This window comes from Manacus candei, unplaced genomic scaffold (assembly GCF_025592945.1).
Source record: "Manacus candei isolate 608988 ecotype Guabito, Panama unplaced genomic scaffold, ASM2559294v1 h1tg000109l, whole genome shotgun sequence".
NCBI lineage: Eukaryota > Metazoa > Chordata > Aves > Passeriformes > Pipridae > Manacus > Manacus candei.
The window spans coordinates 767213-785691 of NW_026138157.1; the positions used below are offsets into that span (position 1 = coordinate 767213).

The following is an 18479-nucleotide window of genomic DNA, read 5'->3' on the forward strand; positions in this document are numbered from 1 at the left end:
TTTATGTACCCAGGACAAAATTGGGAGCTCCTCTGAGTTCTCAATACAGAATTTTCATTTCTCAACTGAGCAAGGGCAGGTTATGGGTTACTGCACTGGGAGGGGAGTTGGCATTATCCACTCCTCTCACCATAAGGAAACCTTTCAGCTGTGTGATGACAGGAACCATTAGAGGGATAAGCAGCACAGCAGCCCCCACCTGGTGGCAGCACATGCACACGGGACAGACCCACACACCGAAGTAATAAGAGTTTAAAACTAAAAAAATTTAAAAATTCTCAGTGTTGCTTATGTGAAATAAGTTCCATTATTTATATCATGCCTTTTTTTAATGCCAAGTTTCCTTTTCCAGCAGAAACTCCTATCCTTAATAGGTAAAGCAATGATTTGAAATCCTGCCTGTTTCATTTGTCCCCAAAGGTGCAACACTTCATTGGTGTACGACACTCTGCTGAGAAATCCTCTTGTCTAAGCCAGCTGAGATACAGTTTTTCTGTTTAGACCTGTCTCACTAAGTATTCTGTTTATAATTCCCAAGGATCAGTAAAATGGGTCTAAGGGAGTAATGCTCTAATAAACCACTAAAATTGCCTGTTATACAGTCACCCCTCTGTTTAAGTACAACTTAAAATAATTTCTTAGTTTAAGCATCCCCTTATTTTCCCCAAATCTGCCACTTCTTTATGGTGACCACTGATTCTTCCTGTCCTTAAGAGGATGACTGGATATTATATGACCTTCAAACAGTGAAGATGAATACTTTTCCATATACTGTTTTTGGATTCTTGTATTTAATGAATGCAATCACAAACCATTAATAACTAAATTTAGCTTTTATTAAGCATGACCGCACAACAGAAGAGACAAAAACATTTTATTTCACTTCTGCATTTTATTCTGAAACCACTGACCTCATTTTTAGGACTAAAGATCTCGCAGGTAAGAATAAGAAGAAAGAATGAAACAAGGTGCCAAGAATCAGTAATTCGAAAGCATTCTTCTTCCATACAGGAAAATAAATCAGGTTATGTTTTGCTGTATAAAAAACTAATGAAAAAATTATATATCAAGTTGTAGTTTGCCTCAGAACATAATCTAGATCATCAGTTTCCTCTGACTTCCAGTTTTTGGTTAGGGAAAACCCCAAACCCCTTTGTTGCACGTATTTTTGAAAAACTAATGACAAAGAAAACAGGAAAATGCAACTTGCACTTAAAGGGGAAAAAAAAAGTCATGCCTCTTGACTTATGAGCTTTTAGACATAAAATGAACAACTAAACCTAGATTTGCTTCATCTTTCATTACCTTGCAATAAACCTGCTCAGAAGTATTACTGAAGTTTCATCCTGCTTTACATCAGTTTGTTTTATGAATAAACTCGTCCACTCTAAGCCAGCAAACCTTAACTTTTTCAAAAACACACGAACACATTCCAAACCGTATTTCAGTACACTTACACTAATCTTAAGGAACAGTCTTGCAAAACATGCATCCAAGACAGAATTCATTTTTAGACTAGTTGTAATACCTCATCCTCTGAAAGACTTCTAGGAATACTTAATCATTCAACAAAACAAGCTTGTGGAGCTGATAAACACTATTTCCTCTTTCACGCTGCTTTTCAGACTTGTCAACAATACGCTGAGAATCCACCTAACCAAAAGAAGCAAGATGAAAGTCAGAATGCATTTCTAGTAAGTTTTTCCCATATAACACAGTTTAAAAAAAGTCTTGAACAGTTTTGAGTTTCAAATCATACAGGAATTCCAGTTCCATGCCACACATTGCAACAAAAGAGCCAGTGCTGTATTTCATGGTTTGCCCAGAATACTACTCCAAAATCAATTCCAAAGCATTACAGGTGGTATTTTATGTGATGATATAAAAAAGCTGTCCTGAGATTCTTCAAATGCAGTGGGGAAAATCCTGATCCAAGGCCTGTACATTAGCTTCTTATAAAAACTGAACACCAGTAAAAGTGAATAGGAGATTATCTTCATAATTCCAAGGATAACTGAATTTGAAATATGAAAATAGAAACACTTAGGCCTAAGGCAGTATATTACAATACACTCTAAAAAAATGCCTTCTATAAACAAGTGCCCTTGGTGCTCCTTCTCTGCCCCTCTTTTCAGAGGGAGGGACCCTAACCCCTCCTTTATACCCCCCTCAGGGTGGGAGAGGCACAGGGAGGGTGTGTGTAGCACTTACTCCTGCACTCAGCAATTCCTCACCTGCTTTTAATTAAGAAACTGCACTTTTTCTTCAGGAGATCTAGTGGCCTGAAGAGGCCCTCACAGAAAGAAAGGTAAAATTTCTAACAGAGTAGGAAGCTAGTAGAGTTTTCAGCTTTATGAAACTCTGCTGGGTCTCTAGAAAACTGGCCTCCTGCCTGATCCCACCACATCTGTTCTAAAACAAGCCACATTTCTCTCCACCTAGAAAGGAAAAGCCACCTCAAAGCACAGCATCTCAAAACAAAACTAAAATGCACTGCATTCAGACAAATTCTATACAAGGAAAATTTAGCTATGGCTGATGAATAGAAAAAAAGAACATTTTAACTTCCAGCAAATGTAAAGTTGCCTTTACAATCTCTCTAAACTTAAAACCCATAGAGAGTTCTGCTTGAAAAGATTAAGTATTTACATACACAAAATTAAAACCCAAACCACTCAACTAATAAACAGACTCTACAAAAAGAGTGTATCAATAGAGACTGATGCATACACAAAAGTGCTTAAATGTGACTCTACAGTGCTTTCAGTATTTTCAAGTTCAAGAATCAAAAAGAAGACATCCTTCCAAAGGAAATTCTTCCTTTTAACACTCTTAACTCCTCAAGAAAAAAGAAGTTTAAAAAAGTATCTTTACACCCTTACCTGATTCCATGCATATGGGTTCTCACACCACGTAGGAACAATTTTATCTCGAGGTCTTGATTTGCAGATTAAACTGAAATTACATAGAAATGGCCTTAAGTAACACACTTGTATTTGATTAATTATGAAGACAAAGGATTTTTTTATACTAGATATGACCAGGTATTTACAAGGTGTCTGTGCTGAAGGGAATCTTAAATTTCCTTGTTAATCTAGTCTGATTTGTTCACTTCTCTGTACTTCGCCCTCTAGTGTAAAAGTCAAAATACACTTAATGTCTCTGTGAAAATCTGTATCAGAATGTATTTCTTCTAAAGAATATAATGAGGTTTTTTTATTACAAAGTACTAGAATTTGCAACTGTGATTTATTCTGTAAGTTTCATGTATGCTTACTCACTGGAATGTATAATACAGCTAGTTTTAGGGTATTTTATTTTGCATGACAACTCAATTACTATAGATTGTCTGTCTGCTCCAGTTATTTCCTCAAGCTGTGCAAAGTACAATAGTAGCAGACATTAATTAATTCTGTCTAGATGTGTTTTTCAAACACTGATTTTAGTCTTAAGTAGTAGTGACATGTTGTAAATACAATTAGCTTTTGAAAAATGAAAAAAAAAGTTATGAAAGACTGTTCAGGCTAAATTTCTACCTATGTACTCTTATGTTAGTTTTTTAAAAAAGTATAACTGGGGAAAAAATATTCAAAACCAAGAAAGATTTTACACAAGGGAAAAGAAGAAATCATTGCAATAATCAGACTGTTTATTCCTTCAAATATAAACATATAAAAACAAAATAAAATTTTAAATAAAAAAAATAGCTGTAGGATCATTGGAAGACAACGAGTAAAAGCATAAAAGTTCCAAGAGAGAAAAGGCTACCACAGAAAGGTATAAAATCCTGAAGAAAAAAAGCCCAGGTGGCTGATGAGAATGACCAAGTCAGGCAGTTGGTGCTGACTGAGCTGGGGAACAGGTCAATGCTGAGGACCTGAACCAAGGAGCTGCACAGGCTGCCCCTTCCCCTCCCAGATGGCTGGAGATGTCTGAACAATCAGTCCCAAATAGGTGCCAGAACAGCAGCAAGTATTCACATGTCCAAAGAAATAGCAGTGACATTTTAGTGCCTTGAATTTTGCAGGTAAGTGTTGATGACCGAGCACGAGCTGTTCCCGTCACCGTCACCTCCAGCAGAGGGTTTGTGGCTTTGCTTCTTTCTGCCTACCCACATTCCTTGACTTCTCTATTGTTTATGCTCTTTTAATTTCATTTCCAGTGCCTCAAAAGATAAGGCTGACCCTGCACTTGTTAATTTATCATGCAATACACCTGAACTTTGAGTTTTGGAAATAGGAAGTATGGGTGCTTGCTTTTAAGTTAAGGCAATGTAATGAGTTTTTTTCACATATAAGAAAGAAAAAAAAAATCAACTGAGCGGGCACATTCAAAACCAAGAAACACTTGAAAAAAAATCAGCATAAACAGCTGCTTTGATAATAATTTTGATAACCCTGGGTAAGAGCAGCTAAGTTTAAAAGCTTCTGATCTTTATCAACATGAGGAACTGCCTCACTCTAGCATCATACAGTTACTTTAGAAAAGCTCTACTGGCAAAAAAGCTCATATTTCCTAGAGATGAGGCTAATACTAGAGTCCATAACATAACTCTTAATTCATGTCTGAACCACAGCTCTTCTTAACACAGGTTTAGTAGAGAGCCAGGTCAGGATGAGAAAATGCTCCTGCTGATACAGACAGCACTAAAATGCACACTGTGTGTACAAACAAGGGAACATTTTTCACACTATGCTCAGCAGTGGCAGACATAGGAAGGAGCTGTTACAGGGATACTTTTTTGCACTACTTCCTCTAAACTACAAGCTGAAAAAATTCTCAAGGTTGGCTGCACTGCCTCACAATGGTCTTTTCAGAACCACTGCCTGAGTTACAAGAAGCAGGGGGGCTTGCTGGGAAAAAGGGCAGGTAGCTTTATTTCAGTTCCTAAATTAGCCTGGGTCTTCCAGTTAACTTGGCCAACATCCATCCTTCACAGGTCTGCTGAGGGAGGAAAGGCAGCACACACGACCCAAATTTAATATACAGGGAGAAAGATTTTAAATCTTTCTGCACTCTTATGCCATAGGACTTCATTAGCTTTGTCCTTGGTGCAAAAAAAAAGATACATAAGAACTGGTATCCTGCAGAACAGGTTTTACAGTCTAGGTTTTATGACTCTTAAGTGATCGGGCTTCCCTGAAGAACCAGTGCTTCCACAAGAAGTCTAATGTTGTTTAGTATACTGCTTTATAAATAAACAAAGTAAATGAAATGCATCATTAAATGAGAGCATACATTATTTTTCCAAAGCCTCATCTGAGCTATGCTTCAAGCAATCATTCATGCTGTTTTTGCTGAGACTGCAAACAGATCTTATTTCTACAAAATTATTACCATAGAAGCTTCTGACGAATATTTTCCTGCAGCTGTATCATTTGCTCTTGTCCAGAATATACTGCACGTTCACAGAGCAGCTTATTAATGGATGTCCTTAAGTTGTTTATCTGTAAAACATCAGTGACAGAGTATAACCCAAAACCAGCACTAGGTTTGTATTGTATTACACTGTCATGAAGGTGGTCGTGGCACCCACACCATCCAACTTCAACTAGAATATTATTTGCGTAAGCAAAAACATCTGAAGCTTTAGAAACATTTCTTCCTGCAGTTGCATCTCTGCTGGTCAAAGATGTTACTAGTTCAGCCACTTGATATCACAATCTTCAAGGTTACTGAGATGTGCCATAAACTACAGAGGCTACCACTTACCTGGACTTTTTCCATCACGGAATTCCTCCTGTAAAAGTTTTAAGAATATTCTCTATCTCTCCTTAATTTTCACACAAACAACAGCTTAGTGTTACCAGTCTGGATAAAGCACCATGAATGCAGACATCACACCAAGTCAGTGCTTTCAGCAAACAACAGCTCACAGGTGTGTGCACCAGCATGTCCACTGTGTCCTTAAAAAACCTCTAGAAACCACTGGTCACCACCTCACATACCTGCTCTGTACACAGACCTGACCAGGGCATGTGAGGTCCTTCACTGGCTAAGGCCCATGTCACTGTCCTTCACAGCATGTTTTATGTACGTGTTTCCCTCTGACAGATCTCACTCTGTGAGATGCAAAAGGCTGTAATGAGGAACGCGGGGGCTTTATCATTTGTTTGGCTGATCTGCTCTGAGAGAAGCAGCTCGATACAGATGACTTATCAGAGCTGTAAAATCAAACTGAAGCCTGCAAAGCAGCAATGCCAGGCTTGTCAGTAAAAGCCATAATAATCCTACGAACAAGACTAACAAGTATTGACATCTGGTTAGTGCAAAATTGATGCTTTTGTTTTGGAAAGTGTATAAAATTCCGTAACATTTTATTTGTTTAAAGTGTAGGGAGGGGGCAACTGTCTCTCCTTATAAGAATCCAAGATTATAAACAGGCAGTACATTAAAAAAATCCAAACAAACAAAACCAAAGAAAAACCCAAACAAACAAATCAAACAACAACCCTCCCAAACTAACAGGTCCAAACAAGTTTTTCTGTTAATTCTGAGAGTTAACAAGTTCTGATGCACTGACTTCTACTGAATTCCTACTGTGGCGAAAATTCTTATGCAAGTTTTACCTCTATTATGTCTTCCACTCCAAATTGCACATCAAATGTCAGGGCCATATCATTTTCTGGAAGCAGTGGAGCCCCAGAAGTCCGACTCCAACCCAAACCACACAGAACACCAGTAAAATACTTTCCAGTTTTATCAACCCTGCATGAAAAAGAAAGAAAACAGTCTCACCTGGAGATGAAGAAACTAAACTCATATGAAGACAGACTTAAATGAACTTGTCTTAAGCCATGCCAAGCAAGATGTGTTTTAAAGATGCTAAAACAACTGAGATGTATTCACACTCAGTCATACTGTTTTTTTAAAATCGAGTGATGAAACAAAACGAAAGTTCTGGTTATGTAAACATATACTCATAAAACTTCTAAAAAAATCATACATAAGCAAAATTAAGGAGCACTAGCTTCACTGTGTTGAAATTACAATCTACAAATACCAGATTTTAAAGAAAAAACAACAGCAATGCAACTGCCAGAACTCAGCTTTTACAAAAAGTTACTGAAGTTCCTTTCCTCATGTAGGTTTAAAACAGCCAGTTCTACATTCCATTTTCCTAGCCATCCAGCACAACTGTCAGGAACTGTACTGCCTTATCACGAGGATAGAATCTGCAGCACCAATTCATACATACATGAACAAATTATTTTAGCTACATACTATACTAAAACTCATAAAAAATACCAGGATGAGAATAGATAAAAATGCTGAAAGCAGAGGGAAAAAAAAAAGTCTGTCAAAAATTTCTGAGGGTCCTAAAAATAAAGAACAACCACTTTTTAAAATGCACAAATACCTGAGTTCTATTGCTGGAGCAAACAGCATACTGAGGAGTGCAAGCAGGCCAGGAATAGGAGGCATCAAAGATGTTTCCCCTAAAAACAGAGTAGATCCTGACACCAAAAGAAAAAAAAAATTAAAAGGAGCATCTAACGAAAATGAAACCTAAAAAAGATGTAACACTGAACTAAAGTGACATATTTAGTAACAGAACTACTCATAAAACCAGAAGTCTAGAGAAACCAACCACACATTTTTATAAGGCATTACCAGCTGCATTTACTGATATATCAGCAGCAACCAGCAACTGTTGAAAGGGATCTTCTGCAGTATCATGGACAACAATGGAGTTTATGCTCTCCTTACATATGAAAATATTTCTGGAGAAGAAATAATAAATATTTTCAACATTAAAAAACCCACACTAAAATCCATACAAACATATAAATGAAAGTGATTTCAAAGTCACAATGCAAACTCAAAATAGTTGTTACTGGTTATTTAGGTTACTTGAATGCCATTTAGCAGATGTATAAGATAGTTAATAAATCTCTCTGTAAGACAATAATGCACCTTTGATAAAACTATTCTTAAGATTTTAAAATAACCATAGTATGCATATTAATGCACTTCAGGCCTGACTACTTCAGTCTTTTCAATGAATAAAAATTCAGTAAAAATCTGTAAGAATAATTAGGATGGGTTTTGCCTATTTATTGAAAATAACATCTAAGAATATGATTATACTTCACACTAAAAGTCTTCTCATACCTGAACCGGGATACCCTAGTCAGACTGTAGCATTTCAGCTCATAAGGACTGAACGGGCCCGAAACTGTTACCTTCAAAAAAGGGGAGAGAAAAATAACATTCTAGTTAGCCAGTACCTGGATCTCTCCAAATCAAAATTCTTTTTAAATGAAAGCCAAAATGCATTTCAGCATGTACTGAGCAACAGTGAGGTGATAAACTGATAAACAGCATTTCCATTGTAGTCATCTAAAGCAAACTTTGCTTGTTGAGGCATCTAAATAAAAATAATCTATTTTCACAGGTGCTGGAAATTCATTACTTTCCTCTGGTTTAGACACAAGTTCAGACTTCATAGATCACTTAAAATCAGGTTGGTTTTGTTTACATGAGCAGGCCTTTAATCTTGAAAATACCTCACTTTATCAAAGTGAGTCGTTAAACAGGACTACTCCTGTGGGTAAACGGAGCATGATTAGGTTCTTGAAAGACTGAAATTTTGTCAGGTCTGAAACAGAGAAAGAATCAGAATGTAACTTGTAATCAGAATGCAGAACAGGAGAAACATTCTCATGTTTTACATTCCAACTTAGCAGTGATTTGACATCTGAAAACATGTAAGAACGAATTCTGAGTTTGGAACTGGCAGAGGAAAAGTATCCACAGTTTCATTACTATCAGTTGCTGGAGAATTCGCTGCATCACTTATCCCAGCTGCCTACCTATCACTAGCTGAGGAAGAATGAAACACTATGTATAGTAAAAACCATGTTTAAATTTTCTGAAAAATCAATAGGATTGTAAACTTGCTTTTTGCTATAGCTTATGTAAAGAAGACTACCTATGGAAACACTGTGTTCAGTTTTTTACTTTTATGTCTGTTCTGCACTGGTTCAAAGTGCTGCCTTAGAATGTGTTAGAAGAGCTGGCTAACTTAATTCTAAGACTATACTTCAAAACTCTGTTAAAAGCTGCAGCAGTGAAATGGTGGTCACACTATGGCTTTCTACCAACAGAAAGTAGGATGCCCTATGAGAGGCACCAATTGGTTGTTTCAGGTACTGTCAGTCCTCACCTCCATTCTAACAGTGTGAGAAGCAGGGTCATGTAATGACAGGACAAAACCACCACCCAAGTTACCTTGTGGGTTGGCGCATCAGACTTATTGTCAGAAAAACAGTTTAACAATCTTCCAATGAGATGCTTTTCTTCCTGTCTTGAAGATACAGGCACTTGCTTTTCTTTCTTTACTTCATCCAAAAGTAACTCCTTGAGCAAATTGTGGCTTTGCTACACAATAGTGGAAGAGTGTTAAAACTTTAAAACAATTATGTCTTTAAAAAATTTACAAAACAGGTCCTACACAAAGAAATATTCTCATACAAATACAAAAACCGATTTTCCAATGACCTTTCAGATTATGCAAAACATAAAAATGGAAGACAGTTAAAACTATAAAACAGCTATAAAACTATAAAACAGTTTCTCATAATTTCAAGTAACAGTGGAGCAGTTGAATTGATGAAATAACTTCCTGGGAAATATCTCTTCCAAAAAGGGTGTCAAAACAGCAATACTTTTGGCCAACAGCTCAATATCCACTATGCACACACATAGAAATACACTGTCGTACTCAAGTATTAACCTTGCCTACTCCCAAGCCACTAGTCAGTGCTTCAGCTCAGCTTCTCAGGACTTCAGGCAGCCTGAACCGAAATAAATCAGAGTAAGAAAAGCAGAAGCAGCTCAGTCAACACGTACTTGCGATTCGTACGATTCTTCTGCTAGTTCGGCATAACGTTCCTCAATAAGCACGTCTCGAATGTTCACCAGGTCTCTGCACCGGGAGTAGCGGAAAACATCCACGTGCAGGACCCCGTGCACGGCTGAATACACGTGCACCAGCAGACTGCAGCCATCGACCAGCGAGGCAAATCTCTGGCTGGCGCTGTAACTCCACCGTTCCCCACACACGATCGATCTGGCGGACGGGCGCATCTTGCATATCTTGAACTCTAAAGCCTGGAGCAAAAACATTGAAGGCAACACTTGCCTGAGTAGGGAATCAGCAGGAAAGTATCTCATTTCCTCCCCAAACCGTCTGAATTAATAACTGTAAATTATTTCATAATTATTGCGGCAGCTTATGTTAATTCCTAGGACTGCTGTAAAGCTACTGGCATTATTCCTATTCCATCACTGACAACACAGCTGCACATGACATCTCATATCCCTTCAATACAGTATGTAGTTGCTAAGGAATAAGAGCAAACAGTGCATAAAGGATAATTTGGTATTAATTCACTATTCACATTGAAATCTTAGGAGCACAGAGATGTCTTCTCCGGAAAAAAAACTTCACAGTCCACAGTTGTTTTCAACTAAGGTAAGAGAAAACTTGGCAAGACCACTGCAGGTCTTCTGTCCCTGGCAGGTAAGAGTAATTAATTTCTCATTTAACCCCTTTCCACAATAACTATCTGTAATTATGTCTTTGAATGAATTTACAACAGAAACCTATTTTTTTTCTAGCCAGTCTTTAAAACTAGTGATTAAAAGATTAGGCCTGAAGCAGAAATACATTTCCGTTTAATACAAGTGTAGAAAATACAAAAAAAAGGATGCTTCTTGTGAAAATTATTTCTACTTATTTTTTTACATCAATTATAAAAGAAAACTGAAGAAAATTAACCCTGTCAAGATCTAATCCTAAAAAGAGATCAATAAAATAAAATCATATTTCTGCTGGTCCACTTCTCATTTTCATCAACACATGCTTCAGAGAATACAGTTAATACAATACACCTATTTCTATTAGCTTAAAAATATCTCGAGGAGCACTGAAAAGCTGAATTTCAGTTGAAGTCTATTTATTTGTAAATACAGCTCAAGAGAATTATTATTCTGAAAAACTAGCTACAAAATCCCTCACACTTGTGTTACAGGTCACTTGATCTGTAATATATTTAATCATGAAGAGACTTCTGCCTGAAAAGGTCCAAGTAAAGCCAGCAGTTCAAAGAATAGTAAAGCGGCACAGAGCAAAACCACAGACCTCTAGCTTTGCAAAATTTAAAAGAGGTGTCCCCCTATGTATTTGTCTGGTAATGTAGCAGAGCAGGAGATCTGATGGAGCAAAAACACTCTGCCCAGTAACTGTACACAAGGTACTTGCCACAACAGACTTGTGCCATGCAGACGAGCAGAGATACTGTGCTGCCACTCACCTGCAGTAGGAGCAGCTGGGTTTAAGCAGAGATCTATAGATTAAGCCAGCCATTGACAGTTTCTCCTCTCTGGGCTGTATAAAGTACTGACATTTGCTCAGGTGTTCTTTAAACTAAAGCAAAGCTGATCTACTGCTCAGCCTGTTACTCCTGAGCACTGTGTGAGGATCCAGAATAACATTCTCCTACCAGGGAGAAGTTCTACTTCTCATAGAACTGACTCACAGCAAACAAACAACAGCAAATGGCAGCTCTCTCCTTCCACTGTTCCTGTGATTACAGGTGGAAGACACATCCCACTTTGCTGTCCCCATAGAAACAGGACTAGTTTCAAACATTCAATTTAAAAAAATGAATACCAAATGCTATATACATCCAGTCAGGCAGAAAGTTCAGGGTTTTATTTTTTAATTTCCCAATTTTTTTTCCTTTTTTCCCCCTCTAGGAAGGGCCCCTGAAAACATAAGGCTGGACTGACATTAAATACAACGTAGTTCAATTAAATACAACGTAGTTCAGTTATACACAATTCCTACTCCATGAATATACATCTGTGGAAAACACCTAACTATCAGCGAAGGTGATTTGTAGGTACTTGCATCAGCAAAATATGTATTATTTAATTATTATTCTGAAAAGCATTCTCTGTTTTGAAGCACACTCCTGTTTGCCAGGCCAGACACTAAAATATCTAGTAAGCAGCAGCAAAAAGCACCACCCCTACCTGGAAAGGAATCTCTTGAAGACAGCTTGGAATCTCTTTTAATTTATTTAAAGGCACTTCTGATCTATTGCCATAATCCACAAAAAAAACCTGGAAGAAGAATGAAGAGTATCTGGAAAGGTTCCACAACATTAAAAGTGCTATTTTAGTGACAAGAAAAGCCACAACTTGAGTTTAATAATTACAATACAACACAATCTTATCAAGTGACATGGAAGCAAATTCAAAGTCTGGAAAAACATGCAAATGAAGTCATGTCAAAAAGAAAAGGTCAAAATTTATCATGCCTGTTATCTGATCCCTTGGCTAAAACATCCACTTCTGATACAAATAATCCACTAAATCTAGAAAAGGCAAATTTCTCTTAAAGGTTCTAAATTTTCTCCCCACAATTAAAGCTATGTAACCTTACTTCTTAACAGTGAGTGATACCTACCTAATTTACTACCTAAATACTGCTTTTAGATAAGCTAATGTGAACATGTATCCAGTGACTGTTTAAAAATTCAAAACAGAAAGTGATGAGCACTATTATTCACTAGCTTTCCATGACTAACCAGATAGCAATATTCAGTATTAACTCAAGTGGTGACACCCAGATAGGTTAAGAAATAAAAGAAACTCAAAGGAGGAACTGGCTGTGCAGAGGTCAATCATACAAAACTGAGAAAAATTGTCCTTTGCTGAAAAGTATTAGCCTGAAAAATTAGTATCAATCTTGAACTGTGACACTGAGGTCAAAACAAAGTTGAGGAGTGAGATGGAGACCAGGAGAATCAATACAGTATGTGAGATGAGAAAGAGTGCAGCTTGCTTCAATTAACAAAAGGGAGCGCAGGACGAAAATGAGACAAGTAACTAGAAGGGAGAGGAAGAAAAGAAGAGATGCCAACAAGGGCAAGAAACACTGGCAGAACAAGCTTAGATGAATTTGCCATGAATGACTAAAAATCGCCAATACAATGGAGGCAAGAAACTTATTTTCAGATGGCTCTCACTATATTTATGACAAGGAAGTAATGGGGCTCCTGCCAGCAATGAGCGACTGTATCCAAGCATTCCTTGCCATGTTTTCAGATTTACTGGAGGTTTTAGTCTTTATTTTGTTTTGCTTTGCTTCAGCACACAAGACCCTTTACTGTATCCAACTAGAGCGTCTCAATTTAATACTACAAAATCTCATGTTCTGGAAAAAAACATAATTAATCTACTCTAGCCAGTGATTTGTAAAAAAAATAAAGAAAGGCAAAGCTCCAGGATTGTTAACCCAGTTACATCCTATCAACTTAATATGACATAGCATATTACCTCAGCAAAATCTCCATGAACATACAGAACACAAGCTCTGTAGTATCCTCTGTTTTCCAGGTAAGCGAATGGTGCCAGACAAAGCAAATCTGGACGTGGAGGCACTGATAAATCCATCAGGTTCTGATAGTTGATTTCAGCAGTTAGAGCCTCGAGTACAGTCCTGTTTTTTTCATCTATCCTGTAACCCCAGAAGTGTCCAACTTCTACTATCTGAAAGTAAAGTTAGACAAAATCAGAGTTCATATTATTTTATACTTTTACATCAAATACAACATTCATCTGAACAAAATACATCAAAGCACTCCTATTCCTGACACACACAGTTCACATACTGCAATAATGCAGTGAAGCATTTGTCTCATAATTAGATGTTATCTGAAAATGTTTATTTTCTGTGCTACTGCAATAAACTTTTCATCTGAACAGATTCATATAAGCATTACTAAAAACCAGAAAATTAATCAAAGACTGCTTCCATTTTTCTAAACCAAATTAACATCCAGGAAAATCAAGGCCAACAGTTGATTAGACAGATGCATACAGATTTGGTGCACTTTTCTTATTAGTGACAGAATACCAGTTAGCTACATCTATCAGCAAATCAGCATTGTTACTGTTATGATTAGCCATACTTTAGGAAACTGGTAAGAACATACACCTATTTAAATAAAACTGATTAAGTCATCTTTTCAAATGGCTTACTGAATGCATAGAACTGTTTCAGATCTTATATCAAATGCTTGTGATAAAAACCAATTTTTATTTACAGTCATTAAAGCTGACACATTGAAACAGAAGTAGCACAAGCTAAGTGACTGCAATGGGTCTGATCAAATTCATTAACATTTTTTAACCAAGAGACTTAGCTGAATAAAAGGAGGAAAATATTCTTTTCTGAACTTGCAAAACATGCCAATACCATCAAGAGCTGTTTTACTACTTCATCCTATCACTTTCCCTTCCTCAGGGGGTTTTTATTATTATTTCTATTTTGGCAGAATATATATTGCTGTTACTCAACTCTAGAAGATGATAGTTAACACAACATTTAAAAATTCTCATCTTCAGATTTCAGAAGTATATATATACACATAATTTTCTCCAATACACTTTTATGCATATTTTTCCAAATAAGCATATACTACCATTAATTCATCTCATTTGTCATATGTACAGTTTCTGAAGAAAACTGGCAGGTAATAATAACCAGGTAAATGGCCTAAATACCTACTAATTCTCATTTCTGTAGTTTACACAAGTATTTTACCTCTTTTCCATTAATCCGCTTCACATTTATTCCTACTTCCAGCTAACATTTACTGCCAGCAAATCCCACAAATTCTGTCAAGTGCAAACATGTGAGTACTGTTTAACAAAGAACTACTAAAAATTAGACCAAGAATATTCTCCGCGCTTCTGACAGATACTTCCTGCTAAAAACATTATCAGTACCCATTTTTTTGATTTAAGCTTATCAGATATTAATCTCTACTAAGCTATCTAGGTACTAATTGTTAGCTATGACCTACTTCAGATGTAGAACATTCCTACCTCCGTTATCTTGATGCACAGAAAACGACTTGGGATCATTGACATTTCTAAAGCACCAAATGAGATTTCCACAGGCTCCACTGTCTGCTTCTGACAGTCTACATTTACTCTAAAAAATGTATGGAATAAAGATGCTAAATGCTTCACTCACAAGAGAAAACTCAAGGAATCAATTTTTTTTCACTTTCATTTGCTTCTCAAAGTGTCCCTGGGGCACATTTATGTACTTAATGACTTTTATTTAGGAACACATGAATTCAATTAGAACGTAAAATGACCACACAGAACCAAATTACTACTGAGTTAACTGTCTGAATTGCATTATAACCAAACACAGAAAGATACATACCAGGACACAATTGTGCCATCAACTGATTAAAAATACAAAGAATTAAGGTTAAACAGTGAGACTTTTTGCTATGGCATGCCTTCTAAGCTTATTTTTTTAAAACAGAGTACACAACAACACAAAGATAAATTCAGCAAATTTTTATATATGAATTTATATATATAAAAAATATTCCTTTTACTTCGCAAACATTAAGAACTCTAAAATTCAGTCTTTCAGCCTAGGAGACTTGACTTTCTCAACAATTAATCTTCACAAAGATTTTAAGTGCTCTTTTGGGCACAGTGAAACTGCTACAATGCTTTATTAAAAACTAAGTACAATCAACTGGATGTGAAATATTTACCCGTACTTTAACCTCACCAGTTCATTCCTGCCCTCCTATTTTAGATTTCTTGTTTTAAAATACTAAAGTGGCTGCCACCCAATCAGGAGCTAGGCAGATTAGCATTTTATCAGGTTACTATATGCTGTGATTCTGAGCTTCAGGTCATACAAGTAACCAGGAAACCCACGTGTCAGATTTTCCTAGCAAAAGCAGGTGTGGACCATAGAGACTCACTAGATTGCATTCCTCAGCAGTATTTTCTATTATGTTGTTACACCTTATGTTGGTAGGTTTCCCCACAGTTTCTGTTGTCATAGTCCATCTCCCTCCCTTTCTTTTCTGTCCCCAAATGCCACTCCTCAATTATTTTGGTTATAGCAATTCCCCTGTTGCCTCTGGCATGAGCAGTGTGTACACCCACACTTCCATATGCCAAAGGCAAATGGAGTAGAATCTTGGGGAAAAAAAGAAGACTGTATATGTGGAGTTCTCTTCAACAGTAAAACACCTTTAACTACACCAAAATATTTAAGACAATCACATTATTTCTAGTCCTGCAAAAACACTGTGCTTAGACAAAGTTTACATCTGCTTTTTGAACCTAGCATGTCTTCTTTGGTGATGCTTCCAAGGAAATTTCCACTGAATCCAGCAAACCTCATTTCACTGCAAGGAAACACATTTTCCATACAGAATACAATTACCTCAAAGATTCCAAACTTGCAGCTGCCACACCTTGCAATTGTTTTCTGATATCATCTGGATGATGAACATCCAGCTCAAAAGGAATCTTCAGTTTTAACATCTTGATTGCCAGGTACACTTCGGGTAGAACCTTAAAGGCCTCCTTTGGATTGCGGGAGAACTCCACAAGAGCCCTGTTCACACACACCCCAAAAAAAACCCCAAACCAAACAAAAAACAGACAAAAAACCCCAACAGCAAACAAACTTTAATTATCCTGATGAATATAAGAAAACTTTCTTAGAAGCACATGCCAAATTTAATGAGCGTATTTAATATGAATAGAAAGGATGTCAAAATATATGTGAATAAGAAAATAACTGAAGATTGGAAAAGGAATAAGAAGGGCTACATGAACTCAACTTCAGGCAGTTATCAGCCAAAGTCAGTCTGATGATTAGCTAAAAAAAGCCATCAGACTGTACAAATGAGCTAAATTGAGTATAAAAGTTAGAAATAAATACAGACATTAGTTGCAGTTAAGGTCCACCATAAGAGAACAGAAGAGACAAAACAGAAGGCTCTACTTCAGATAGTTTACCTAATGTTATTCCAACCAAGGTACATCATACTTCAAAACCACCTTTTTAACTCTAGCCAATACACTATAAATAAGTTTCTGATTCCAAAGAGAGAAGAAAAACTAATTTTGTCAGTATATCATTGACAAGGAAACTGATTACTGGATTTGTAACTGAGAACATGAGAAAGACAGAATACTTAAAAGCACTTCACACTTACTTTGATCCGTTATAGGCAATAGATTTTACTTGCCCACACTGTCTAAGCTGTGACTGCAACTGTTTATGGTACAGATATCCATAAGGAGGAATATTCCTTAGCTGTTAAGAAAAAAAAGTTAAATTTGGATACACTCAATTGTTTTAATGCATTTTAAAGTTCACCTAAATAGTCAGCTTTCTCCTTAACTTGACATTGTAATAATGATATACAATCTAAACCCCCAAAAATTCCAAAAACGCTACAGTACATATAAAAATGTCAAAAGACAATGAAAAGCATAGTTTTGCTGCTAGTGATGCCCTACTGCTTCAAAACAGTAGATAAATGTTTTCTTTGTCTAACTATAAATGAAGCAGATTAATTTGTAATTATATATCTTAACTTGATATTTTTTCCAAAAAGCTCTCTTGTATCCCTGGCTTTGCTTGTAACAGAAAAGCTAACTTTCTCTTAATTAATAATCTCTCATAGGAGATCCTGAATTAATACATAATCATGAAATCCTAATTAGACTTCGAACTATTTTTCAGGGGCTATGCAACTGTCTATTCTTTTCTTTGGCTGTTACAGCCTTAGACAGAAAAGACCAGGTTATTTTTAGAGAATCTTCCTATGCCTTGGAGTGACATAACTAAAATCAGCTGCTAGTCAAAAACATGGTCTAGGTTAGACTGCAGAAACTGCCTCAAGGCAAGACGATTTAGAGAGACCAGAGAGTGGGAAGAGTAATTCTTTTTTAATTTCAGCACACACCATTAGGAGCAGCATACAGCTACAAGAGTCTCTCAGATTATGAGCTTGAGCAACTTGCAGCATTTGTGCCCAAGATGATCATTTACCTTGATAAAGACACAGCAGCTACTTCTTCCTTCTTCAAGGTAACAAGCAGTTGATGTACGAGTAGATGTAGAGTTAAATATATTAAAAGTAAGTAGCTCCTTAAATCTGCCAGTTTAATCTTAATCAATGCTGCTGTGGCAAGACTTGTCTTTATTCTACAAGATTGACTCTAATCTGATATTTTGCTTCAATATCCTTAAATAATATGGTAAAAACTTCAAAAGCATACATAAATATGTTTGTGCAGGCATGTTGCCATGCCAGCATCTCCTTCAGTATAGAACCAGCCCCTCTTCTTAGGTAAGCAGTGAAGTGCAAAAAAAAAAAAAATCACTTTTCAATAAGATTTTCTGAGTTTCTCTCTTACCTTTTTATCTATTTTCTCTTGTGCCAACAGAATTCTATTCTTTGAGGCTCCCTGGTTTGTAGGTTTGCTTTCTTTAAGCATAGGTCATGGTTATTTTACTAGTTCAGACACACCAAACACTTTCCTAGTTTAGAGTGTGCACCATTTTGCAAAATAAACAGACATTTTAAACTTGCACTTATGTAATCAGATGAAAAGTA

The 18479-nt window shown here is 36.6% G+C and overlaps 1 protein-coding gene across 2 annotated transcripts in view; it reads right to left on the bottom strand.

Annotated features, from left to right (window-relative positions):
• Positions 1–836: 836 nt before the first annotated feature.
• TDRD9 (tudor domain containing 9) overlaps positions 837–18479 on the bottom strand; it is a 73049-nt gene continuing 55406 nt past the window's right edge. For both annotated transcript variants that reach the window (XM_051769475.1, XM_051769474.1), the window contains exons 23-36: positions 17070–17170; positions 16289–16462; positions 14908–15016; positions 13354–13566; positions 12046–12135; positions 9856–10116; positions 9235–9384; positions 8116–8186; positions 7615–7724; positions 7361–7457; positions 6570–6708; positions 5338–5447; positions 2883–2955; positions 837–1653 (exon numbers count right to left, since the gene is read on the bottom strand). In XM_051769475.1, the coding sequence (XP_051625435.1) occupies positions 1558–1653; positions 2883–2955; positions 5338–5447; positions 6570–6708; positions 7361–7457; positions 7615–7724; positions 8116–8186; positions 9235–9384; positions 9856–10116; positions 12046–12135; positions 13354–13566; positions 14908–15016; positions 16289–16462; positions 17070–17170 (1794 nt within the window). In that variant the 3' untranslated portion in view covers positions 837–1557. The remainder of the gene's footprint in view (positions 1654–2882; positions 2956–5337; positions 5448–6569; positions 6709–7360; positions 7458–7614; positions 7725–8115; positions 8187–9234; positions 9385–9855; positions 10117–12045; positions 12136–13353; positions 13567–14907; positions 15017–16288; positions 16463–17069; positions 17171–18479) is intronic.